The sequence below is a fragment of the Rhea americana genome, unplaced genomic scaffold (assembly GCF_003343005.1).
Source record: "Rhea americana isolate MKP2758 unplaced genomic scaffold, rheAme1 scaffold_100, whole genome shotgun sequence".
Classification (NCBI taxonomy): Eukaryota; Metazoa; Chordata; class Aves; order Rheiformes; family Rheidae; genus Rhea; species Rhea americana.
This window is the reverse complement of record NW_028185040.1, coordinates 3,006,685-3,033,433: the sequence shown is the minus strand read 5'-3', so window position 1 is coordinate 3,033,433 and position 26,749 is coordinate 3,006,685. Positions and strand designations below refer to the sequence as shown.

At 35.0% G+C, this 26,749-nt stretch overlaps 1 protein-coding gene across 7 annotated transcripts in view; it reads right to left on the bottom strand.

The window, feature by feature from the left end:
- CLASP2 (cytoplasmic linker associated protein 2) overlaps positions 1–26,749 on the bottom strand; it is a 142,341-nt gene that overhangs the window by 51,261 nt on the left and 64,331 nt on the right. For all 7 annotated transcript variants that reach the window (XM_085304197.1, XM_085304235.1, XM_085304204.1 and 4 more), the window contains exons 9-18: positions 19,879–19,958; positions 16,658–16,750; positions 15,736–15,881; positions 14,907–15,042; positions 11,864–11,934; positions 9,844–9,903; positions 8,413–8,490; positions 7,616–7,783; positions 4,288–4,343; positions 2,859–3,032 (exon numbers count right to left, since the gene is read on the bottom strand). In XM_085304197.1, coding sequence (XP_085160323.1) covers positions 2,859–3,032; positions 4,288–4,343; positions 7,616–7,783; positions 8,413–8,490; positions 9,844–9,903; positions 11,864–11,934; positions 14,907–15,042; positions 15,736–15,881; positions 16,658–16,750; positions 19,879–19,958 — 1,062 coding nt within the window. The remainder of the gene's footprint in view (positions 1–2,858; positions 3,033–4,287; positions 4,344–7,615; positions 7,784–8,412; positions 8,491–9,843; positions 9,904–11,863; positions 11,935–14,906; positions 15,043–15,735; positions 15,882–16,657; positions 16,751–19,878; positions 19,959–26,749) is intronic.

Genomic DNA, 26,749 nt, shown 5'->3' with positions numbered 1-26,749 from the left:
TACTCAGCATGAAGTCTCACATGGACTAACAGACTGGAAGGGAAAAGACAGCACAATAAAGACAGAAGAAAAACAAAACAAAGTTTCACTGGAGTTTGAAAGCATTAAAGAATCACCAGTTCAGCTGATCAGTTCAGGCAAGGCATACATACTCTGATAATAACAATCAGAAGTAAAACTGAGTACCACTGCAATATTTAATGTGAGGCATATATAATCATAGCTCACATCTCCTCAAAAAGGACATCAGTAATTAGTGATCCCCAAGCTAGTCAACATTTAGAATAATTAAAGCACAGAATGTCCTTCTGATTCTAGAACAGTTTTAAAAACAAAAATATATATTGATAAATACAATTGCAGCACAGACAAGAGTTCTTGTATTAATAATAAAGTGACAGGTAGAGGTAATTACAGTTTACTATCCTCACGAATTTAGGGTCCTCCAAAACTCTAAGTTTTACTACTGCTTAAGCTAAAGATGGATGGTTCTCTTTAAGTAAACGTGAAAATATATGTAAGCTCCAGAGGAAATAATGTTACTTATTTTGGCATTGACTAACACCTGAAAAGATGAGGAATGCATTACACAACAACTACCAAGTACATTTTCCAGGTCCTTCTAGTATGACAGTCAGCATTATCTTGATAATTCTGTCATTTAAGTTACCTTATTTGGGTTTAGTATTTAAAAAAAATAACACAAAACTTTTTTATAAAAAAGTTTACAAATTAGGATATTTGCTATGATGTGTTTATCTTTTCAAAACAAAGAGAAAATAGTATTTCAAGGTGGATTCCATGGTTAACCAATAGCCAAAAAACACACCACATTTACTTTCTCTACATGTTGTAAGACCGGACAGGTATGTATCATTTAGATTACCTCACCACTACCAGAAAACTGTTTGAGAAAGCAAACCCCCAATCGAAAAAGCACTATTCTTTTTGCATGACTCTAAATAAGTCTTGGTCTTCTTGACTATCACTACCCTTACATTATCCATGATAGGATTTGATTTTTTTTTTTTTTTACTATACATTGCTAGCACCAGATTATTCTGCTATTTCAATTCAACACTGTATTCTTCTCCAAAAGTATCATGATTATACCCACTTACACAGCAAAACTTTCTAGCTACTCAAATCCTGCAAAAGCCTAGGCTTATTGCCTATTTCTCCCCTCCCTCCACAAGCAACAGAATAAGCTCTTTCTTTATTTCTGTTATTGTCCTACACAAAAATACCACTGTATTTCCTTGAAGACCTCTGTACCTTTCTCAGCCTCTGCTTACAGAACTCTGGGAATGAACTGCAAGTCCATAAGATGTTCTGAAAGAAAACCAGTAMTCTAATCAAGAGGTAGATTTCTGCTCATCTTAACAGAAGACCAAAGTAGTCCTTTTATTTCATCAGCATGAAGACACATTACCAGAAAGAGATATCTCTTTCTTCATTTTTCAGATTTTAATGTCAGACTTGCTGCTGCTTCTACCACCACGTTCTAAGTCACTTTACCACGGCTTTCCCATGAGAACCGAATCCCAGCTTTGTCTAAGATTCAGCATGCATGGTGCTGCACACCAAAGCAGAYGAGGCAACACACTGATCTTGGAGAATAAACATCCCACCTATTTCAGGCATTTTGACATTCGGTTGGGAGGAAAAGCAGCTCCTCCGCTGTCAAGTCATAGCCACAGGCATACCTCCCCCACCAAGCAAGAGAAGCAGCTAACTTTGGTGCCTCTCTCTGATTCACCCTGTGGGCACTAGAGGGCGCCCAAAACCTTAAGTTACAGGCCGATTTTTGAGACTACTTTTAGTCAACGTTGCTAGTGCTTACAAATTTAATCCTAGAGTAAAGTGGTGTTCGAACCATTTCAAGAACGCACTAATGAGTATCAACTCATTTCAAATATTTTTAACTTTGAAATTTGAATTAAAAAACACAAGCAAAAACCTTGAAAACCATAGGGTAAGCATATCCCTAACATCTCCCAAAACACAAGGCAGATCCCATATATATTTCTCTGCTTCTCCCATGGTTGTGCTTAGCAACACTGACATTAGGACTTGTCTCCTCAGTGATCTATCTAGATGTCACACAAGCTGACAGGAAAAAACTAGCTGTACTATGAATGCTGCACCTCATTTCCTCCATATATACCTCTGTATTACGGATAACCTGAGAAGAACAGAGACACGTCTCAYACTCTCATCCTCCTCACATGTTGGTTCAATTTAGCATCTAACACCACCACCATCAGAAATAACACTTTTCTGTAAAGTTATTCGCAGCACTTTCTAAGTCTTTCTGCCAGTGAGGACTGGAACCTAGATGCAAACACACACGTAATTGCTTTGAGAGGTTTCTTCCTAAGCATGCTGATGCAATGCTGTATGTTAGTATACAAAAGGCTTCAGTAATAGATGGAACAGTTGCCACTTTACAAGGGAATCTCGCTAGCTATTTTACAACAAAGCCAAAGAGTTTAGTAAAATGGGAAATAGAGATCTAATACTAAATTCCTTACTGCTTCTGAAACAAAAAAAAGCCATTATCACCACCCTCTGTTAAGTGGAGGTGTCACTTCTTCAGATACTTTAAATGAGTTAGTCTGGAAATATTTTAAGAGCCTAGTATGGATGCATTCTTTCCCTGAGATTCTTCAAAAAGAAGGAAAAATAAAACTTATAGCAAAGTTGATAACTTATTTCAGAACACTGCAGTATCCCAACAATACTAAAAATGATAATGAAAGTTTTTCAAATGTAGAAGTACTTTCTCATAAGATTTTTTTTTTAAACTAAAAACAACAACAAAATATTTCACAGTACTGTAAAGCTATATCCCTCACCTAGTGAAGCATACGACCCTGGAGGTAGACCAGCTGCAGACAAGCGCCCAGCTCCAGCTGCCTGCCCAGCAGCATGGCGCGCCTTTGCACCTGCAGCAGCATTAACATCAATGTCACTGCGAGACCTTTGCAGAGCTCCCGGGCTTGGAACACCCTTGCTGCTGCTTCCTGAAACTAAAAAAAGGTAATTATTATGGTAATGWATAGGCAGAACTATATTTACAAGATTAAAGTTTTCTATTGCTGCAGCATACTTGCAAAAAATATTGAAATCAATGTTAAAGTCAAGTTAATACTAAACACAGTATTGTTAAAAGATTAAAAACACACACACACATGGCCAACAGGTATTGAAATGATAGTTCTGGTGTTGCCTTTAAACTCAGGTAAAGAACTAAGTCCTTGATTTCTCCAGCTGGTTTAATACTTGAATTCATGAGTTGTTCAATTTTTTCTTTTGCATTTTACAGCATTAATCATTTCACACAACTATACTGATCAAACGTAGTATCAGTTCAGTATTTTATTTTATAGTATTCTCTTCATTTTCACTATGAAAGTTTACCATTGCTCTACACAAACTACTTACTCTCACAAATGACAGAATTGGGAGCATTTATGTGATTTGTTTATAACATTATTGAATRTTTCACAAATTCACAGCAGTTCAGTGGCCCTCGTGATACTGAATCAAGCATCTTTTCCACATATTTTTTCCACATACCAGCTAAGAAACTGACATCAGAAAGAAAGAGCAATTRGACAAGTTGAATACCTACTTTGAATTACTTGAGGGCCTAATCTTCTGAAAAATATTTTTATATTCATCTCTAGTTATTAGCTGAATATTAACCATTCARCTCAGTTAGTTTTAGCCACCGGTGCATGTTCTCAAAACTTGACTTCCTCTTAATTTAGGTATTCAGAACACAAACACTCACAGTAACTGGTCCTTGAAAAGGAGTCAATGATTTACTCACTAATGGTTGCAAAGAAATAATGAGAAAAGAGAAGGATAGATTCAAATCTAAAAATCCAGATAAAATTGAACAGTTTGAATTACAAGTTTATTTTTTTCATGAGTAACAGGAGCTATGCTAGAATAGATCAACTCATACAACAACTCATTTTCAATTGCCATAAGCCTAATAGTCATGAACAGATCATAGAATAATGCTTTGCTCTTTTTAGAATGACTTATCAGCGAGAAAACTTAAACAGGATCAATTAACAGTGGGAATACATAGGTGATAATGTGTTGTATTTGGTAACGGATTGCAATTTTGCAACAACTAAAAATATGAAAAACCTGAGGCATACATCATTATCCAACTGTGTAACAGGTAGAGATTKTAAAATTGTAAGCTGCATTTTTTTAAAACTAAAATAACATTAAAAGCAACTGTTCAATACACAGCAATAGGCATACCTCTGCCTGCAAGGCTTGCTGGGCTGGCTGCAGACCATTTAGAAGATAGAGGACGACTATAAAAAAAAAAATCCAACAAACAAGAGCTTTAATAAAATACATCTCTCACGTATCTTATACAAAAAGCAACACAAAGATCCGAGGAAAAAAGAAATGTTCTGATTTTTCTTTTCTTCTACTGTCTCTGTATATATCAGAAACACATTAAATACAGAATGATAAGGAAAATATCATCATCTTATCAGATCATCATTGAAATTTTATGGAATTAAATGTTCATTACAAGGCATTAATCTCTTGCTAATTAATAGACATATTGTGCTAACAGAAAGTTCAGGCATTCCAGATTTGGTCATAGAAACATTTAAGCTGGCCATTATAAGGTTTTAACTGGAGGGATGATCTTCTAAATCAGCTGTCAAATAAAAATAGCACAAGCTAAATTAAAAGATCTTGATTTATAATGAAAGAAATTATGTGAAGTAGGTTGCCTACAATAACAAGGAAAATGTGTATGACTCACAAGCCTCCTCCAGTCCCATATCCCCAAAGAATTCAATTAGAAATGAAAAAGAAATATGCTGCAACTTCAAAGTAGCTAGATTGAGTTTCCCTTGTTTGACTGTTAGATGCCTCAGTAATTTATAAAAGGGAGAAAAAAGCATGTCTTTCCTCCATTTTCACTCTTCTTCCCTATATTCTTACTGCAAAATCGAGTAGCTGCTGAAGCAAAATCATTTGATCTACTCAAGTTTAACCTTAAACCCCTTCTTCTGCTTGGTTCAAAAGGCTAGCATGCAGTAAGAGGGAGCAGAGAAATGCAAAAAACAAACAAACAAACAAACAAAAAAAACAAACCCAAAATACATGAGGAAGGCAGAAGACCGAAGCGACAGTGAATGCATGATACTTTATTCGTTGATTCATCTATAGCCATCTAAATATTTATCTGACTGGGAAGGTTTGTAGTAATTTCATTGACACTCAAATTATAACCTTGCAGTCTAGAGTCTCAGTTTTAGAAAAAATACTCTCTAATTTTAATATCAAAAAGCAGAGAGAAGAGAGATGCATAATATTGTGTACTATTACTGAGCTAATAGCTCAGTAATAATGTAGATGTCAGCACTGTTTTCTAACTCCTCAGGGAAAATAATGTTTGTAGTTTGCTACAAACAGTATCTGCTTTTCTGACATCGACAACCAGTGTTTTGAGGTATTACCACTTATTTTGCTGCAAATAAAATAAGTTAAATTCAGTATGCCCCCGCAGATCTCTTGGGCACATTCTTACCTTTAAAATAAGCACCAAATGAAAGGCTTAGAAAACACTGTTACCATTTCAGCACTTGCACAACTTACTGTGAATGACACTTCATTTGAGCAGCTTCCTATAGGCAGAGCTTGTTTTGCAGGCACAAGTCATCACATTTCCCTTCTCCTATTCCCACTTAAATACCACTGTTATCATAAGGAAGTAGCTAAAGTCACAGAAGTAAATTACACAAGGGTACCCTCAGAACAGCTTCATTAGTGTTTTTGTACAGCCTCAGATGCTGAGGGGATCTTACTAAATGAAGTCAGTTTCTTTCTAGATTTAAGGAGCTCCTCACCTTCTAGATTTAGGGAGCTTTCATAATGATATTAATAATGATTAAAAAGAAGTAAATTTCAATAATCTCTTTGCTTTTTATTTTGGAGGAAAAAAGCAGGAGGTTTCTTGGGGCTATTTTTTGTTTTTCTTTTTTTAAACTCAGAGGTCTAAATACACAAAAGATGGATAGTAACACTTGAAATGAAATGTTCTGCTATTACAATCTTTTTTGTAACTCAAACTCTGTTACCAAAACCAGTTTTTCATTTAGGTTCAACTGCTTTGGGTTGGACTGATGATAACCTTTCTCAATCTTATAACAAAAATCACTGCACTAAAACCATTTTGATCAATGGATCTGCAAGATTTGCAAGTTCAGAGTGTCAAAAAACACAGTATAGCAAACATTAAAAACAAACAAAAATAACCAGCACCCTTATTTCCTAGTTTAAGATATGCAGCAAGAACTCAGCATTTATTGCAGAAGCCAGAAAAATTYTTTTAGAGATAATACGGGAGAAAAGAAGATGCTTCTAAATGTAAAATTAGTGAAAGCTCACTTAAAAAGTTAATTACTTCCAGTATCAGATTTTTTTTGCTTATCTTTTATTTTAACACTCCTATTCTGCGTTGTTTACCTTCAAACAATTGGCAGGATACACAGCTGTAACACAGGGAGTAACATCTAAGGATTTAATACTGTAAGATTCTAGTTTCTCTGTAAATTAGTTTTAAACATTGTTATTAGTAATTCATTAACAATCTTTTGATTTCAAAGTAGAAAATATAGATTGAATTAATTTAAACAAAAGTAATTAATCTCTGAATAAACATTTGCTAATGGARAATGAATCGCTAGCAATAATCTATGTTACAATAACTTTTAAAAGACTTTTATAGTTACAAATATCATACTGAAGATAAGATTTGATACAGATGAGGGAAAGCCACTGGTATTTAAGGTRCCAGCCAAAAAGAAAAAAAGTTAACTTTGAATATGCTGGAAGTTGTCTTTGCTGTCAAGCCAAAAGTGAGCAAATATCAAGTTATCTTGCTTTGGAAATGAAGCATTTGAACTGAAATCTTAAATACTTTGAGGATCCCTTCTACAATTTAAAAGATAAAAATCACTACATTCTACTACTCCCAGCATTACATTTCTACTAAAAAGCCAGTTGATTCCTTTTACTATTGGTACCTAAGCAAACTTTAAAATATATTAAAAATCTTGATTACATTAATACACCATTACCTACAGAACAGGCCTAAACAGCAGTCATGGAATACTCAATACTGTAAAGACAGAATAAAAAATGACATCTGATCTGAATGAATCTCATTGTCAATGTCTCTTCATCATACTTTCAGAGGAAAGAGATGAAAAGTACCACCACCATAATATTTTCCTAAACTTATTTTTTACCATGCTGTTGGACAAGTGACAATATCTCATTATACAAACCTTAAAGATCCTTTGATGCAACAGAGGCTAGTAAGGAACAAACATATGAGTAAGCACAGTCTGCTAAATTCCATTTTATATATGTCATTATCTTCCACCTTGCTAGARCAACACTGTCATGTAGCAGAGCACAACAAAAGAATTTTAAGAATGTGAATACTAAAAGTGACAGAAGYACAACTGCAGCTTTTCTGCACACCACAGGAGCCTAACTCATGTGCTTTTGGGAAATACAAAATATTTGGTCAAACTCAAACAGTTAAGTAACTTACTTGAGGCTCTCCTGTGAACTGGAGGATGACCTGTCTGACTGAGGGAGAGATGCTATACTGCCAGAATTCTTCAAGTAGGTCTGGAGGCTTCTTTGATAGGGTGGCTCAAGAGAATTGTATAGAGTCTCCGCTTCACCAGGGAAGTGATTTCTAAGACCCARATAAGCCCTGCAAAATAAAGTAACAACCAAATGTAATTGTGCTAGGTTTTCCTTAAAAAATATACAGTCAGGAAGCAGAAGACTGTAGAATGAACCAGGGATGGCAGAAAAAGGAACCCAGAACAGAATTATGTACCACAAATAATATACTCAACTAGGTCATAAAAGAAACCAACTTAACCAACTAAACTGTTTTTTTTCAAAACAACTTTGTCTTCTGAAATTCTCAAGGTTACTTACTAAGTCATAGTACTTGTTCCTGTAGGGAAGCAAGAGAAATTCTTTTCTGGCCTGCTCATTAGTGAAAGTACTGTAGTAGTTCAATGACTTAACTCATGGAAGAAATGAACAATTGTGCGACAATATCAACCTTTATCACTCCTCTTTCACTGGAATCCTCAACTCTCTGAAAGATTATCAACTGCCTCAACCTTTAAAACTATTTTCTTTCCAGTACAAAGCATGACTCAAAACATAAACATCAAATTTCCACTTAATTTGTGCCCTCTTTTTCAGAGGTGAGCAGCTAACTATAGTTGATTATGTACATCACGTATAGTGAATAGTATTCAAACCATTCAATCCCTCACATAAAATCTGCTGTTTTTCAGAGCAATAWGTATAGACAAAACTTACTTTCTTGCCTCCACTCTTGCCTCTGCATCAGCATCATGAATACCCTTCTTGATCGTTTCAACCAAGACAGCTGCATGCCTAGAAGACAGACATTCTTCATACTATGTTTTACTACCCCTAATTCAACACTAAGAGAAGTAAAGCTTTACCTACTAATCAATATTTCTCTAAGTAAAAGACAGCCCACATAGTGAGTTCTTTCCAAGATATGAAGTTAATGCTTAAGTACACTGATAACATAACTGCACCTTCTGTAGAATCCTAGAAAGCTTCCAGATATTTCTTCACCTTAATGAGGAATTTACGTTTTCTGGAAGAGTAAAGCCTACCACCAAGGTAGGCAGTTTCTTGAATATTAAAATATGTATACGTGTTTATGTATATTTAGAAGTACAAAGAACAAGCTTAAGAGATATTTATACTTCTTATTTGCTRAAGATGTAAAAAAGTATGTGTTATCCTGTTTTATAACACCTTCTGCTTTTGTTTCGCTTTAAAATTATTTCTTAGAAATTCATTTGGATTGACTGGTCACTGAAGGAAACAGCATAACAATATACAGTATAACAATGCTTTCAGAACGATTATTTACTCAAAACACAGTCCTAGAAGTCAAAAATGAAAAATGTTGCTGCTCACAATATATCATTACAATGTTAGGTCAGAATGATCTAGGATTTTCAGTACTAGCCTAGCATTATAGTGGCTGAGTTCAGTTCCCAGTTCTGCAATAGACAGTGACTATATAGAAAAAAATCACTTCCTGTCTTCATGTCAAGTGCCTCATATGTGAAATAGGGCTAACACTCTTTGCACTATCATTTACTTGTATTAGAGCATACAGTTTGAGAGGCAGTGTTAATACAGTGATTGACACAACTTAATATTGAGTATGTTTTATTTACATCCTTTAAAAACAGATTCCAATTGCTTTGAGATAGTTTTCATGAATATAGACATTTGGGTAGAAAAATCTGTAGTACTAGAATCTCTGCTAAAAGCCCCAGTACGAAAAAACTTGCTAAGGGAATGTAATTAACTAATCTTAAACAAAAAAACAACAACAAAAAAAACCCCACAAGGCATTACAGATGAGAAAAACCTCTATAAGCTTGTGTAGTGAGACTCTAGAGACTTCATCACAAATCATGCATCACTATGAAATATTTTTGAAACTCAGCTTTGCGACAGACGTCTGGTGTATTATGTGTGTGTTTGTGGAAAGGAATATATGGTTTTATATTTTCATACCAAAGGCTCAAAACTGACTAACACTTTTACTCACTTAGACAGACAGTTGGAATTTCTTTTTATATTAGACAAGTTTCCCTATCAAATTATTCCAGAACATAACAGYATCACTCTGTTCATTAACAGGTAAATTAAAAAAAAAAAAAGTATGCAGTTGGGAATAAGTACATTTACCCATACCTTTCCAGAGAATGCGTTTGCCACTCTTGTAACAATAAGTCTAAAAATTCAAAAGAGCGTCTAAAAAGACAGGAAAGAAAGTTATAATTAGTACTCCCTTCTCTAACGTGCTTGTGGAATTAACAACTTCATTGCTTCCCCATGGGAATCAAATACACAAAATACATAAAATCTGCCAAATCAAGACACTGGTCTGCTTATTGTAAAATTTACAGACTGTATACAAAGCAAGCTAACTAATCCTGAACTTCAAAAAATTTACGTGCTTGCATCTATTAAGTGATGTTATTAGACATATGCTATATTAGTTTTACTAGTCCCAAAGTACCAGACAAATATTTAAAAAGTTTTAAAATTATACAGAAATATAATTACCATAAAATATTAAAACGTAAAAAAGAGTACTTAAAAAAATCAGCTATTAAGTCACTCAATGTTTCTATTGCACTCACTTTTTTCCCAGATTCTACCCCTATCCTTTCATCTATCATTACTGAGTATACAGCATAACTGAAAATGTAAGACCATTAATACAAGGCCATGTATACAGAATGTAGTCAAGGATTTGCTGGCACTGTACAAAACGATCTACACATTTATTATAAATTCAGAATTCTTGACAACCTGTTAGCAAAACAGCATACTTTGAAAAATATCTGAAATTAGATGCTGATGAACTCATCAAACTGGTATAGATTAGGAAGGTGCAGTTTTGGAGTCTTCTGGAAGGTAGCAGTCTCTATTCTTTCTTTAAAACTACTACTTTCTATAGTTTTGTTGCATCTTTAATCTGTTCTTAAGGGGCAGGATTTGTATCTGTTTTACCTAAAGCGTTTGGATACTTACAAAACATCGCAAAAAACTGTGAAAGGCTTAAGAAGTTTCTTCACAATTATAACCGATCTAGTTTTTCCCTTGTCTTTACAAAGTAATGGAATTAGTATGAAAGAAATGAAGTTTTGGCCACCTTCATTGTTGCTTACTGGACTGCAAACTGCAACAGCAGAACTGTAAGTCTAACAGCTGCTTAGCAAAGCTATGGGAAGTAAAGGCAGGAATAGTAGTGTACATTGTCTTGCAGTCAAACCCAAATTGTGAGAGGTCAGCATAACCTTCACTCACATGCTCTGGATGCAAAGACAACTTGGCCCCAATCATTTATAATAAATAAATAGTAAATAGTTTGAACACCTAAACTATCTCTTTCATATACGTAGCTATACAACTTTCAGGGCTAACCTGGGTCTAGAAACAGCATAACTGCTTTTGTGAGATTCTGTGCAGAAAGCAACACTGTCAGACCCCAAATGACTTCATCGAGAGCTAATCCAAGCATTCAAGGACCATGTTCTTGGAACCTCAGCATGCTGAAGATGCATCTCAATTGTCCAACATAGCAACGACCTGATCTACCATGTCCTATCCAAGATAACAGCTATTTCCTCAGTGCCATACTTCCCAGTATTATTTGGGCACAGTATCATACACGGCCTAGCTCCTTGSATTCAAACTGCATTGTACAAGAGTTGGGAGGTCCTCCTGCAATGGAGAGAAGCAACATGCTGGCAAACACTGCACACAGTACGCTGTAGTGCTTCCGTAGGAGCTAGCCTCACTGTGCCTGTCAGGGCTGACACTAACTGCAGCCAGCAGGCACACCTGTATCATGCATAAAAATGCCTTTCCATACCCTCATTATTTATTCTCAATAATCAATTTAATATATTTTCATTGGCTAGAAAAACATGGATTTAACTATAACTGGTTTTACTTCTAGTTTTAAATCAGAAGGTATTCTTTCAACAAGTGTTACAAATGTTTTAAATTAGAATAAATTCTGCAGAAGGATACAGTGTCCTCCCTTTATCTTAGAAAAAACACTGCTCCTCAACAGCACCCAGGTGAATGACATTGCTGAAACCTATTTTTGTAGTTTACTAGATAATAGTTTCACATATTCATACCATCATCACATTTGAAATGCAACAATTTAAACATCTGCTATTTAGAATATACTAACCTTCTAACTGCAACTGATTTTGAGGTACAGTTGCTTGTTATTAAAGGTATAAGTCTGGGCACATGGGTATGCTGAAAAAAATAGGACAAAAGCAATTAGTGACAAAACCATTCCTGAATTTTTACTATACTAACCAACCTAGAGTTAGCAACGTATTAAAATGACAGTATCATGCAAAATATATACTGACACTAGAGTATTATTAAATGAAAGCTACTGTTACTAGCTATGAATCACTAACTTTTTTTTTTTTTTTTTTAAGAAAAATCAAACAAGAAGCACTTCCAATGCTGTCAATAACCACCTTGTGATGCACAATATCTAGGTATCAGAAGTCACAAATTAAAGCTGAAAAGATTGTTTCCTCAGAGGAGTCCTAAACTGATGTTATTTCAGTTTCATCTCAGGGCAGAAAAAAAAGCAATAGATTTATCAGTCAAAAACTGAATAACAGAGAAAAAAACCAAAAGTATCAGTCTAAAACTGTGAGCATTCTTTTAGGATCAATCAATAGAGATAGCTAGTGCTGCAAAGATCAAATTGCTTTTAATGCAAAAAAAGTCAATAAAATAATGCATGACATGTAGTCCATATAAAAGCAAACTTACTTTTAGAATTTGTATGCAAACATCTACTATATGCTCATAGGAAGACTCAAAGAAAAYCCTTGAATTACCATTTAAAGTGGATACTACATAAATACAGTAAACTACATTAAATCCCTACATAATACTTTTATTCAGAATTAAAGCAACCTTACTTATATTAACTAACTGTGGACACAGAGTAATACAATTTTAATTCCCAGTTCAACAAACCTATTATCAGTTCATTCATTTCCTTCCTAATTAAACACATTAGATAAACTTCAGAATAGCCTCCAATACAATAAGAAATAGTAAAGTATATAAAAAAMCAGACTGCTTATAGTACTATACTATTCTTAGCATCTCACGTATCGTATTTTTTCCCTTGGATTGTTACAGGATATAAACACACAAATCATCCAAAGTAGAAAGATAATTATCAGCTTTCAGAGTACTGCCAACTGAAGAATTAGGAGGGAATGATTCCAGAAATCCAGAACAGTCTACTGGATAGAGAGTGTTTCTATTTATATTTTATACTATTTTCAAATGTAAAAGGGGTGCATGACTGCCAGGGAGTGCACAACAAGCAAATACGGAGGAAAGAACACGGCATTTTTACAGATAGAGAAATCTGTATGTTCCAAATCTTTGGAGCCACCTGCATCGTACTTTTGAAAAACTATCCAGAAAAGAAATGTGAAATCCAATAAAGGGGCAAAGATGAGCTATAGCTCTCCAAGATCACTGACAGACAAACTGCTTAACACAATCTCCCTCTTTTTCAGAGGGCGCTCTCTCAGCAACAACACACTAAAGCATCAGGATCTAAACTGGCTGGTGGTTCTGGTGAACTGGTCAAGGGTTTCTGGTAGGAGTATATAAGCATAGCTCTGACTCCAAAAGCTGTAACAACTTGGGCTCTAAATATCTGACTGATCACACACTTTCCTTGACAAACAGAAAGAGAAGTCCAGGGACTTCTGTCCCTGGACAAAAGTCCAGGGAAAGAGGGAACGCATTGCCTTCGACTCTGGAACACATTTCTTTGTTTCTATTAAAACTGGAATCTTCCGATTGTCAGAACACCTTGTATAACCCATTTATTTGTTTGGTATCTGAATGCAATGGATTGGAAACATGGAAGCAAGAAATCCTATCTATTACAGCTAAGAATAACAAATTTAAACAAAATCAGAGCAGCGATAGCTGGCATGTTGGCTCTTTCTCAATAAACTGAGCCAATAAAGCCAACTGAATATAATCAGTGAATTTTATTTCATGCTGCTGTTCTAGTGCTTCATTTGGCTCCCATAAGCAATGAGATGGGGCTATTTTCTTAAAATCTGAGCTCGTCTAACACTACTGCAAATGATAACCTTCTCTTGCAACTTTAACCATACTATGTGAGGGTTTATTTCCTCCCCCTCCTCACTCAGCTGTGTGCCATAAGCCACCTCAGAGTGCACTGTAGGACTCAGGGGAAAAATATCTATAGTTCTTAGCACAAGCAGCTGATGCAAAGGCAACACAGAAAGTCTCAAAACACTCTTAGAAGCGTCATTAGACAGAATGGTAAGTATTGAACATACTGAAAGATAGCAATAAAATGCACAAGTAGAAAGCTACATAGTTTTCTAACAATTTACAAAATTACGAGTGTGGATGAGTTCATAGTGAATAGCAGTAAGTGCTTAACATTAAGAACTAGAGAACACCACACAGCTTTTAATGTAGAAATTACAGGCAACCTCCTATCTCTATCTGATATAAAAAATGTCAGTGCAGGTCCTAAAAATCTAAACAAATATCTTGTTTCAGTCCATGGTCAGTAACAGATGCTTAGGAACAGAAATTAAAAACAGGATTACTATGCAGTATTTCACTTTCCTGCTTTAAGCTGTCAGCAGCTTAAAATACTCTCACAGCAGAGATTTCAAAATCTCTTCTGGACTTTTCTTCCATGAACTTCTCTCTTCTGAACTGATCCACATTTGTTTGGCCTCTTCAACATTCTATCACGAGTTCCTAGTTCCAAGTGTRAGCGAGTGAGCACGTGTGTGTATGCATATACACACATGCACAAAAGAAAAGAGATGCTGTTTTAAAGAATTCATTACTAATCTGTTGACTATTTTTTTACTTTGCCTTTTGTAAAATAAGCAGGTCACAATTGAAATACACTTGCCTTTTAACAATTTACACACTACAAAAATAATGAAAATACACTGCCTTTTCATACTTATTCCACAATCTTTACCAGGATAATGTTGCTGATTGGTATCAATAATACGTAATATTTGCCTTCTTGTCCAGAACATTATTTCTCCATTGAGGAATAAGTGTTCTAAAGAATGGTTAAATAAATCCTGATTACATCTGAGAACGGGAAATATCTCTGCTAAGACTCACTTCTTGAATATTTCTAGCAAACAAAGTAAGAGAGGAGCACCTACCCGAATAATAAATCTAATGGCTGCACATCCAGAAGTTGCCATTACTTTGGCGCTGTTGGGAACCAGATTAAAAAGAGTAGGCACAATAGCTTCAGCGCCATGATCAAACTTGTTTCCCAAAACAGTTGAAAGATGGCTATTTAGGAAAAAGAAATAAAACCAGTTAATAAAAATTTATTACCCTTAAAATAACAAAATTCATTGTACGTTTGACAGATGGGGCTTTCTAAAAAGAGAATTTCCTAATTTAATGACTTCCAAATCTTTGCCTTAGTGGAAATGCAAGATTTGTTGAAAACTTTTGTTATTTATTTATTTCAGAATGAAAAATATTCACTACAACTTGAAAGCCTGAAATTCTCATGTCTATACAGAATATCACAATACTTCTACTTTTTAACAAACTTCAAAAGCATGTTAAGCTAAAATCTTAAGGAAAAAATTAAATGCTTGAGAGTTTATATTTTTATAACGCAGGTAAAACTTTTACTTGCTTCCAAGACTGACCCTCAAGATGACAAGAATTAGTATTTACAGCAATTTATATTAACTTCTTTTAAGTGCTCAGTCTAATGATGGTAATTTGTTCTTCAAATATAATATTTTACAGGATTATCAATATATTTTTCACGTAAAAGAACAAATTCATTTGAAATGTTTTTTCATTGCTTCTAGAGCTTCAGAGCCTGACTTTGCTCTTTAGCCAGTTACTCTACAACAATCCAAAAATATAACCTTTCCTGCAACACTCAAAATATCTTAAATTCAAGTTCACAAAAGAAAAAAAAAAGTCTAGCAACATACACAAATGGACATAAACAATACTTACGCTACAGTAATGCAGGCTTCTCTAACCACCTGGGATCTGAGATCCTTGGCTGACAGCTTGAAAGCACCATCCAACAACCGCAAATGCTGAAAAAATCCATCATACTGTGCAGCTCCAGCAACAAGCAATGACCGAACTTTCCTGAGCTAAAAAAAGTTAAGGCATTTAGTTTCACAAACTGCCAATACGCATTCTAAATAGAAACAGTATCTACTTAACTGTGGAAATGTATGTAAGCACCTGAAGCGCATGCATTTCTCTGGTGTCAACAGATTTGAAAGAGTTCTTTAGACATCTGTATTGACAGCATTAAAGTGTAACTGTCTCCATAAAATGGAAATTAAAAAAGATGAAAGCTATCTATCAACAATATTGAACTTAAAGTTTTTGAAATTTTGAAATATAAGCTTTGAAATACATGGGAACACCAAAAAATATATAAATTAAATTTTAAAAATTAAAAAGTCTGAGCCCAGTCTCCAAATGTGCAAATGCATAATTCTGTTCATATACTTGTTTCCAAACTTCTACTAAGATACCACAAACTTGATTAAAAAATCCAAATTTCACACACACGTATACATATTAATTACATGAGATTTATCACAGATAAACGTAAGAGGTATGAATGCCTGTAGTTTACCTGCAGAACATTTTTTTTTTCATAGATGCAAACTGAAACATAGCTTTTGGAAAAAGCTACCACTCGAACATCAACAAAAATATATTTTAGCATTAAAAAAATTTTTTTCAAGCTTATTGCAAAGTGATTTGATACATGGAAACTCAAAATTTAGAAGCTTAGTATGAAAGCTTATTTGATTTTTCTGAACTGTATTACTTAAGAAAAATATTTTAAAACAACTACTTGTGTTTTATAAAATAAACCCACCCAAACCTGAAACCAGATAAAAATGTTTACCGCATTAGTTCGTTGATCCCAATCATGTTTATCATCTGAGAGGATTTCCCTGATTTTGTTTAATGTTTCTTCAAGTTCTCGACTAGAATAGATCTGAAATATTAAAAACACAAAATACTTATATTGTTAATATTCCAGTTCACCTGATGAAGGAAACTAGCTTGAGGCTGAAAACAAAATTACAATTCTAAAGAATCTTCCCCTGAGAGTTCTACAGAACCACATACACATATATATAATTGTATTTGATAGCAGATCTTTGATGGTACCACTGGGTAATGAACATTGCAATTCTGTACAGGGGACAGATTACTTCCTTAAAAAAACAAAACAAGACAATTCTTCACAACTACTGTTTTCTTCTTGTTTAGAAATCAGTAAACACTCAATACACAATTTACTTAAAGTGAAGGATATAACACTATCGTGGGAAAACAGTAGGTCCAAGTATAACAGAATTTCTACTTCTCTACCCACAAAACCAAAAACAGTTTTTGTATCACCATTTAATATACTTCTGTATATGGGAAGTGTAGAATATTTATTACACATTTACACTAAGACTAACTGCACAAGTATTATACTGCTAAAAATCAATGTTTCTCAATAAGCCACTTCATCAAATTAAACTTCCTTTATCAAAAGGAAGTTTAGTTTTCTTTTAAAAGCAAAAGGGGATGGTCAGAGGTTAACTAAAGATGTCCTTTCATATTAAAGTCACTATAATGTCATTCAGACTCCTCAGACGCTCCACCTTTATCATCACCCACCTTGCACTAACTGACGGAAAGCTAACACTGCTAGAAGAAAGGCAAAAATTTCTCCACCAACTCAGCAACTATGCCAACAAAGTAGTGAAGTACAACAGGACGGGAAGCAGGATCGTGCCTTTTGGTGGCAGTTAACTCTGAGATCTGTTTAACTCTGGTGCAAGCTTTAAATACAGTCTGAGGCTCTGGTCAAGCTACAAATACCTTTCAAAAGCTCTGTCTCATTGAATGGCCACTCAAAATTAGGACTTTTGTTGTCAATTGATGTATTATCAGTGTCTGTGAGTTGCAGTGACTGCTACAGGACTGCACCGTGCTAGGCAATAGACAAACACAGAATTCGTATGTACAATGGGTTTACATTAGCCCTACATGAATGCCTAGGCAAAGAGCTTAAGTTTTTCTTTAATTACCCAGCATACATGGAATTGTACGTCTGCAATTTCAGGTGTTCAAACTGGCACTGTAAGCAGGAATTTAGTAAATGGCGTAACTGTATCTTGTTATGCAATTAAAACCACAATTCTGCTGTAAATATCCCAAACTGTCAAGGCTCCATACTTCAAGTAGTTTCAGAGAAATAAAATATATTTTAATAATTTTATTTTGTGATCTTAATTATGTTTTTATAAAGACAAGATGCATTACATCATTGACTTCAAAGGACAAAATTTCATTTTTGTTTATAAGTTCCCACAATAGAAAAGCAGATCCACCACAGGAGGTTTTTAAAGATATACTGTAAGTGATCTAGATTGACTTGATTAATACAGACACTGAATCTTCCCTTCAGATCAGATCTGTATTTCCATAATATAGTTCTCTCCCTTACTTTCACTGAGAAGTAAGATACACACAAATGCAATGAAAACAGACACAAAAGCAGCCCCAATAATGTACAAAGAACTCCCTTTTCTATCTGACAAATTTCCCTTGCTTTCAGAACAAGCTGTGGAATTTCAAGTGATAAATGTTTTTCCTTCACAAGATTTGGTAAAGAAATTTCTCGCTTTCCTATTAGTTAACATGGTCTCAGAACACAGTATCTGCCTTCTTTTTGAAGCATCAGAGACTGTCCATAACTAGAAACATGAAGTTGGACAATGGGAAATCCTTACTCTTAAGGATACTAAAAATTATTTATTTTTTCTGGTCAGCGGGTCTAACCCACATGCTTGGACTTGAAAATACAAGTTACTTGGGGGTCAGGTACAGATTTCTACCTTGCCTTCCCATCTCAGCTCAGGTCAGAGTAGTAAAAATAAGTGGGTCTTTTTTCTCTACCTCTTACAATGCAGAAACAATATACTTCTAGATCATCCAGCACCATCAGACAGAAGATCACATGTACTAGTCCACAGCATGCAGTTATTCCACTTTTGTTCTCACAATGTTATTAACCAACTTGAATGATTAGTCCCTGCTTGGGACTGCAAATATTAAAGCATCAAACTACAGGCAGTACATTTTCTGTGCTGCAAAATATAGCTCTGTTCACCATAATGGGGATAAGCAATAATAAGAGTTTTGTGTATTTGCCCTCCAAAGAATTCTTAACAGTTCAGAGACGCAAAGAAGAAACAAAGTTCTTATAGTGTTGAGACAAAGATTTGCTCAATGTGACAGGAACCATAGAGAAAAAGTGCTCCTTCATAAACAAAAAGTATTTCTGCCCACAAAAGAAGATCTAGCAAATACCTATACTATCATCTTGGGAAATAAAGTAGAAGTGTGCATCATGAGAAGAGTCAGAAAAAGTCCTCCTGGCCTTTGGGAACTGTGGCCAACAACGAGTTTAAGGTCATCTTCCACACTTAGGCAGCTCCAGGAAAACTTTTTCAAAGCAGGTCTTCGAAAATACAAACATCTTAGATGACTCAACAGTGTAAAAGCATCAAACGTGTAATTCCCACATAATTTAAAAATTAAAAAGAATAAAAATTAAAATCTGACCTTTTAAATAAGTACTCAGCATCTAACAGGTTTCATGAGTATGCAAATAAAGCCCTACATTTTTTTCAAGCATTGCTAGAGACGATTACTTTTATGCCAGATGCACTTCATCAGAATTCAGACACTTACATTTGAAAAATACTATTCTTACTTTTTAATTTATTTGTCTGTCATTATTAGTCAATTATCCCAAGAAATTGCAATACTAGATTTTTCAAACCTTATAGCAATGTTTTATTAGCAGAACTAAGAAGTACAACTATTTTCAGTAGTTCATTAGAAAAGATTAAAGAAGCTTAAAATTTAAAATAAAAAAGAAATTAAGAAAAGGATTTTAGTGACTGTAATTAGTAAGAGTAAAAAAAGAGTGGCTATTTGGTAACTAATAATTGGAAAAAAGACTGATATTCTAAAAGAAAAAATTAAAATGTAAGCTAACACACAGCATTGCAAACAGTGTATTTCTGAAAACAAAAATATGCAGACATAGCACCTTACCTGTACAGTAGGAACATCTGTAAATGCCTTAATAAAGTCATCTTCATCCACAGCTCCAGCTCCTCCTTCTTTAGAAGAACCTACATAAAAGTAAAATACTGTTAAATAGTATCTAACGCACATCAAGGTTTTCGAATTAAGTATCATTCACCATACCCATTTTCAAACATTTAATATATAACATATAAGAAGCCAAAGCATTCATCCTCTGTAAAACTGCAGTATCTTGAAATCTGAGCTCATCTTAAATCACAGAAAAAGTTGAACTGATTTTTTTTAAAGAATGGACAATACTAAACAGTTTACAAATACGGAAAGTTAACTGCTTCATTTTAATTTTTTGTTTGTTTTTAATTGGAAAAGTGTTTAGTACAACAATCCGCTAATAATTATTTGCATAGAACTCGTATTATCAGGTGTCTGATCTTAAAAGTGTTTCCAAATAAAGCACAGAATCTCAAATTATTTACCAAAGCAAGAGTTATTTACCATTCAATATTGTTCCTCAAGATGAAGTGTTCCTATAAACACACATGCCACAAGCAGTCAGCCCTAGAAGTTTATTTTTTTTAAATCACTTAAAATTTTACATAGTATCCTACATGATTCATTTACCTTGTGTTTCTCAGTATTCTCTTAAGGAGATAAAAAGTGTGAGGAGAATTCTTAAGAATTAATTCTTAATCTTCAATAATTTGTTGGGTAGATAATAAGCAAAGACAGGTTACTGCATAATCAGTCCAGCAGAATATTTCTTTCTTCGAGGGGCAAAAAAAGACCCGTCGTGGGAAGTAAGCGCTCAGGAACAAGGGCCTTCTTGTCCCAACTCTTTAGTGTTTAATGTCCTGCCTAACTTATAGACCTTAGCTGAAATAGAGGTATTAACTAGAGAAGACATATGTATTTTATTACCTACAGGACAAAACAAACAAACAAACAAAAAAAAACCTCAAAGGTCCACCACCACTATGATTTGATGGCAGACTTACTAGAACTGAACACTTCTATGCAGAATAGGTTCTCTCACATTGCTTTGGAGCTGCTTAGTTTAAAAACACTAAAGTGATATCTAGCAGAATTTGGACATAGTGCCTGCAGTATGATGTAGGAACATTTGACAAGTTTTGGCAGCTTAAGCTCAAGGATGTTATAAAGAGATACCAGGCATAAAACTCCTTTACATGTTTATCTCCAACACCATCTGTCACAATTGCCAATGACAGTCAAAAGGGAAAAAGAGAAATGGTAACCACCTATTTTTCTCCCTCCAGASAGCAAAGGGAATGAGACCTTCCACAAAGCGGAGGAGGAAGAGGAAGAAGGAGAGACCACGATTAGACGCAGAACACTTTCTTCTAAGTGACTTCCGCTATGCCCAGCATGCACCCAGGCAGCCGTCTGACACGCAAGTTCTAAGTGCAGTTACCAGGCTGTCAGGACTGGCCTCTATTTCAGGTACACAAACTTTGATAAAAACATAAGGTAGCCTATAAACTCTCGTTTCAGCTTTTCCACACCATCTATGTTTTGAGGCTAGTAATAAATGCCCAGTGAATAGAAATCTTTCACTAGCCAGTCACTTAGATAAGGCACAATTCAGATCTCCTAGACAAGCCACTCCAAGGACTCGGAGAAGACTCTTGAGGCCAATGGAGAAGCCAAACAAACATACTAGCTTGTAGATGATCTTGATCACCATAAAAATCACAGGGAATTCCTGTGAAAGGTGCAGTGTACCCAAGGCTTGAGAAAGGCAGCTCAAATTTCTGATTTGAAGAAAGAGATTGTACCCACTAACATGTATTAGAGTTTGCAAGTGAGCAGAATTCTGAGTGCGAGATGAAGTATAAGTACTCTTTTTCATATGACTAGCTACAACTGCTGCAGACWCTGTTTCCCCTTCTGCCACACAAACTTGTACAGTCCTTAAAGGGAGGATCCTCTAGTCAAAATAGAATTTTGTGGAAAGAAACCCTGAAAAGAAAGAAGAATTTGGCACAAGCATCACACGAACTAAGTGGTACAAACAGCCATTTGAATACTCCTTTCATAACTCAGTCTGTCCCCTCGCAAAACGCTCTGGTATGCAAGTCTCATAGTACCAAAATAATCACAATCAATATGGAGTACTCAGGAAATGTAAATGGAAAACAAAGCTTGAGCAGTCAAGTCACTTAAAGGTTAAAACCTGGTCTTCATATGGTCAAAGGACTTGCTTATTCTGTTTAGAAAGGTTTAAATGCATTTAAGCAACAGTTAATACATGTTTCCATCCTTATTATTAAAATATCTTAGTTACAAAACAGTAAACTCCTATGAAGCTCATACGATGTTTCTTTGCAGCCTAGTAAAATATTGCAGCAATCCCACAGCATTAGAGGCAAACCCCCCTGCACATAATAGTCTATACAGATCCTGTATTTTCATTCAGTTACATAAATACCCAAGTATCACTCGTAAAAAGGGGGTGGGGAGTGGCAGGTATTTTGCATTCCCACTCATTACTTACTTTATAAATTCTCTGCTAGGAAAATAAACTTTTAGTGAATATATAAAGAAAGAACTCTTCTATTTTTATTGAATAGAAGCCAAATCTCTATACTGCGCTAGGAGGAAAAATGTTGTCCAGCCCTTTCCTTCCAGATCTCTAAGATCTCTACAAGATCTCTGTAACAAAGCTTTATCTACATCTCAATTAATTCAAAAACTTTACCCCTTATTTACCAGAGTCTGAAACAAAAGTAAAAGATACAAATCACTCCAGATAAAAAAGTACCTTTACCCTCTTTGGTTTTGTAAGGTAAGTAGATTAGATGTAAAATAGGAACTGACAGCAGCTTCAGCTCAGCATAGGGTAAGTGCACAGGGTAAGCTCAAGTACTTACTTAGCTTCTCATACAGCAGGTTAAATGGCAACTCCTACTCCCTCCTTCTGCCCTCCTCATTCTGTCATTAGTCACACAACAGCAAGTGGCCAGGCTGAGAATAAAATAAGCTGGCCAAGAGTGGTTTCAATGTGAAAAATTCCTTGGCCGTTTTGGAATATCTTTTAACAATATCATAAATCCTAATTGCTTATGAACAAAATTTTTTAGCACAATACTTGCAATGAATTAAGACAGAGCTCAATAACCAAAATTCTGCTTCCAGTCCTAATGGACAGATGTAGTAAAGGCTGTATCTAATTCATTATTTAATGCATGTTCTGCTCTTTGTTAGCTTCTGAAGTTGGGAGTTTTCCTGAACCCTTGGTTGCTGTCAGATACTCTTTCAGAAGATATATTTATGCTTGCTTGCTTTTTTTTTTTTTTTTTCTTAGCTACAACCCTTATTACTGTTTAAGTGACAGCTCCTTTTCAAAACAGAAAAGGGAAAAAAGGGGGGAAAAATTAAGTGCTTCACGATCTGAATTACCAGCTCTGAGATGGAAAAGGTGAATTTTTAGAGGATGATTTTGATACGATATTGAATAGACTCAGAATAGAATAAAATTTTGGCTGTTTAGTAAAGAATTTCTTTCTTGTTTTGAATATCATGTAATCAGTGCTATAGTTAACACAATAGCCTGGAATAATATTTTTATCATGCTCTTTTCACTTTGCTGGTTAAAAAGATGACACTGCTTCTGGAAGAAAGGAATAAAATGCTAGGAAAACTAACTGAAGACTGAAAAATCTCTCAAAATTCCCTCCAATTTTTTAGACTATTGGGCCAACTAAAGCAATTTGATTTCTTGTACACGTACACCTTGACCTATCAATAAAATATAGGAAACCGTGGTCTTCAATTCTGTAAGTGTTCTAAATGTTCTTATTTCCACGTTTGAAAGACTGACCTCTGGTCTTGAATTGAGAAACCTGAATCAAAAAACTCCCACAGGTCAAGCAAAGGATGGAATTAATCAAAATAGGTGTAACAAACGTGACCAATACTCTTCAGTCRCCAGTATCTGGATAAAGCCAAAGTATCCTCCCCTGAGTGCCTAAGAGTCACTTAGTAGGATAGTACTAAGTAGGATATGTATCCTTTCAGGCTGCCTGCCTGTTTGGAAAACATCTGACACATCACAAAAGAAACAGCATTTGTTCTGATAAAAAACACCAGCCAACATTAGACAAGAGATTTTTCTTGTTAATAGGGCAGATTTTCCTATACATAGTTACACTGATAATACCAGCAATATCCTCTAGGGTGGATATAATGACTTTCTTTTTTAAAATGTCATTAGTGTAATAACTTATACAAAGTTTCCACTCACGATATAAACCGCACTACCAATTCATAATTGTTCTGCTGTTACTGCTGCTTACTAGCTTTACTATACAGGTTTAAAAAAAGATCACATTGATAACTAGCACAGCCATGCCAGTAAAACTTAGGGGAAGACCAAACTATGAAAAGCAGAAATGATCTTAGTTTGGAGGAAAATTATACTAGCAAAATTCCAGCTGCCTTGTGTTCATTATCTGAGCAAAACCAACTGCATCTAGAGGGGGAAAAACAAAAAACAAAAAACAACTCTCCATCCTCAAAAAAATTCTGTTACTATAACTTTGTCTATACTCCTACAGCTTTTAACTAGCACATGCCTTGCCTATCTGACAAATTTCATGGATAAAACTTAAAGTTCCAGCAAAAGAGCTCTGACAATTTATGCTGGAAAAACATTAGGAGATTACCTTACTGGGTTGTTCAACGTATCTACCTGCTGGTACTTAGTATCTTTATAGTCAGGAGAAAAGAAAGGGGAAAAGAACAGTAGAAAAAACAAATACCAGTCCCCTAAGCCATTGTGGATCATGGTATATTAAGCTTAAAAAAAAACCCAAACCAAAACAAACAGTATGGCCTGAACTGCTTTTGACAGAGATACTGGGTAGACAATTGGGAGCAGTTAACTTCTTCAGTTGTCCCAGCACAAGTTACTAGAGCTTTCAGATATAAATTTCAGAAAAAAATATGTCTCTTTCTCTATTACCACAGATATAACACTAACTCCAAATAAGCCATTTTTGCATAGAAACTTACCTTACAAAGCCTATACGTTTTTTAAAAACCAGCTTAGAAGACACGCCAAGTTAGAATGAAGAGACTTTGCTGAGCAGAAGAGCCCTCAGTAGAACACCCAGTTTGAGGAAACCAACAGACGAATTCTGTCAATTTTAGTCCCAGTGGTTGACACTCTTACTGAAGCAACCTGTCCACTTCAGCCCCTCCAAAACCAGCAGACATTGCCCCTGAGACACCCTGGAACAGTCATTCAAGCTGAAACAACTGCACGAATTGAAGTCAAACAAAATAGCAAACTATCTGCAAGTTTCTTCAAATTAATTTCTCTAGTTTGCCACTTCAGTTTTACTGCCCACGATTTTACTATCAACACTACTAGTAAAGCCCTCTGCAGTTATAACAGTAACATTTTCCCTATAATCCTTTTCAATTACTTTTAACTTTAACATAATCATCTATCAAAGTTCTGGTATCTGCCAGATATCTACTTAAGATTGCCTTTATATTTATTTTTTTTCTCTTAAAGCTAAAACAAAACATTATTTCTGAAAACAAATATACAAAAACACACTCATTTCATGTTACAAAAATTCTTATAGACAGTAATATTATTGTTATTATATTGTTGTAATATAATTGTTACATTACTACTTATTACTACAATATCTTACTAATATATTCCTACTGTGGTGTGTAACAGATTTAATTTGATGAGAGTTGTGTTTATTTGCCCACATTAGAAACTTGGCTGACACAGCTAGAGAAGTTCCCCAGAGCGTCCATCCACCTGTGGTGTGGCTGCTTCACTAACACATTCCTCCAGCATGCCAAACAGACCGCGCGTGAGCAGAAGTTTCCATACAGTACCTGAAAGGCATGCTGCCTCTCAGGACTGCGATGCTGAGCAGAACTCTCTATGCAATCATTCGCTCCAGAAAAGACCATGAGCAAGATGGATGAGAAGAAACTAGAAGTAAGCGTTGCTTACAGGAGAGAAGGTGGGGGCAAGGTGTATAACCATTAGGACAGTACACATCTCAGTCCTTGAGGTGCACCATATTAGTCAGGAGCACATACAGTGTGAAGTACACATACACCCCATGTCCCAGGGCCCTTATTAAGAAGAAACAAAAATAATTGTTACTCAAACTGAAGTTTGGCATGAACAGACTGAAGACCACTGCATTAGTATGTAAACTTTTAAATCTGGAGCTGTTCTGGAGTCTCAAAATTCCTTTGGAATAGTGATTTGAATATATGGACTACAAAATATTAAATTAACTGAAAGTTTTAGTGTTATCTAAAGCTGATTCCTAATACTGAGTACCCAATTTCATCAATTTTAGCCTCAATACCTATATAATCCAGCTTCACAGATGTAAAACATGAAAGTTACTACTCTTATTTTCACAGGTACGCCATGGAGATCACTTCACATGCATTTGTGGAGCACTCAGAATACATGACCACACAAAGAGGAAATTAGTGATGCTGTACCAGTACAGGGTTTGGACAGCATGCATAACACCATTTACTGGATAAGGAGAAAAACAAGTAGTTTTATGAGCAATAAGAATATAGATATTTGGTTTCCTTTAGGCTTGTCTCACAGTTTATTAATCGTAGTCTCTATCAAATTATAAAGCTCTCAGTAATCTTTCTAAGCACTCACGTATTTCCTTTTCTCCATTCCACAGCCAATTTTTACAAAAACTTGTAAGAACATATTTTTGAGACCATTACTCTTTTGTCCAATTTGCCTTAAATCAAATGAGTTTAAAATTTGCGTTAACATGAGCATGAAAACAGTCTTATTTTCAGTTTTTCATATATATTTTAAAATAACATAATAGTTACATTT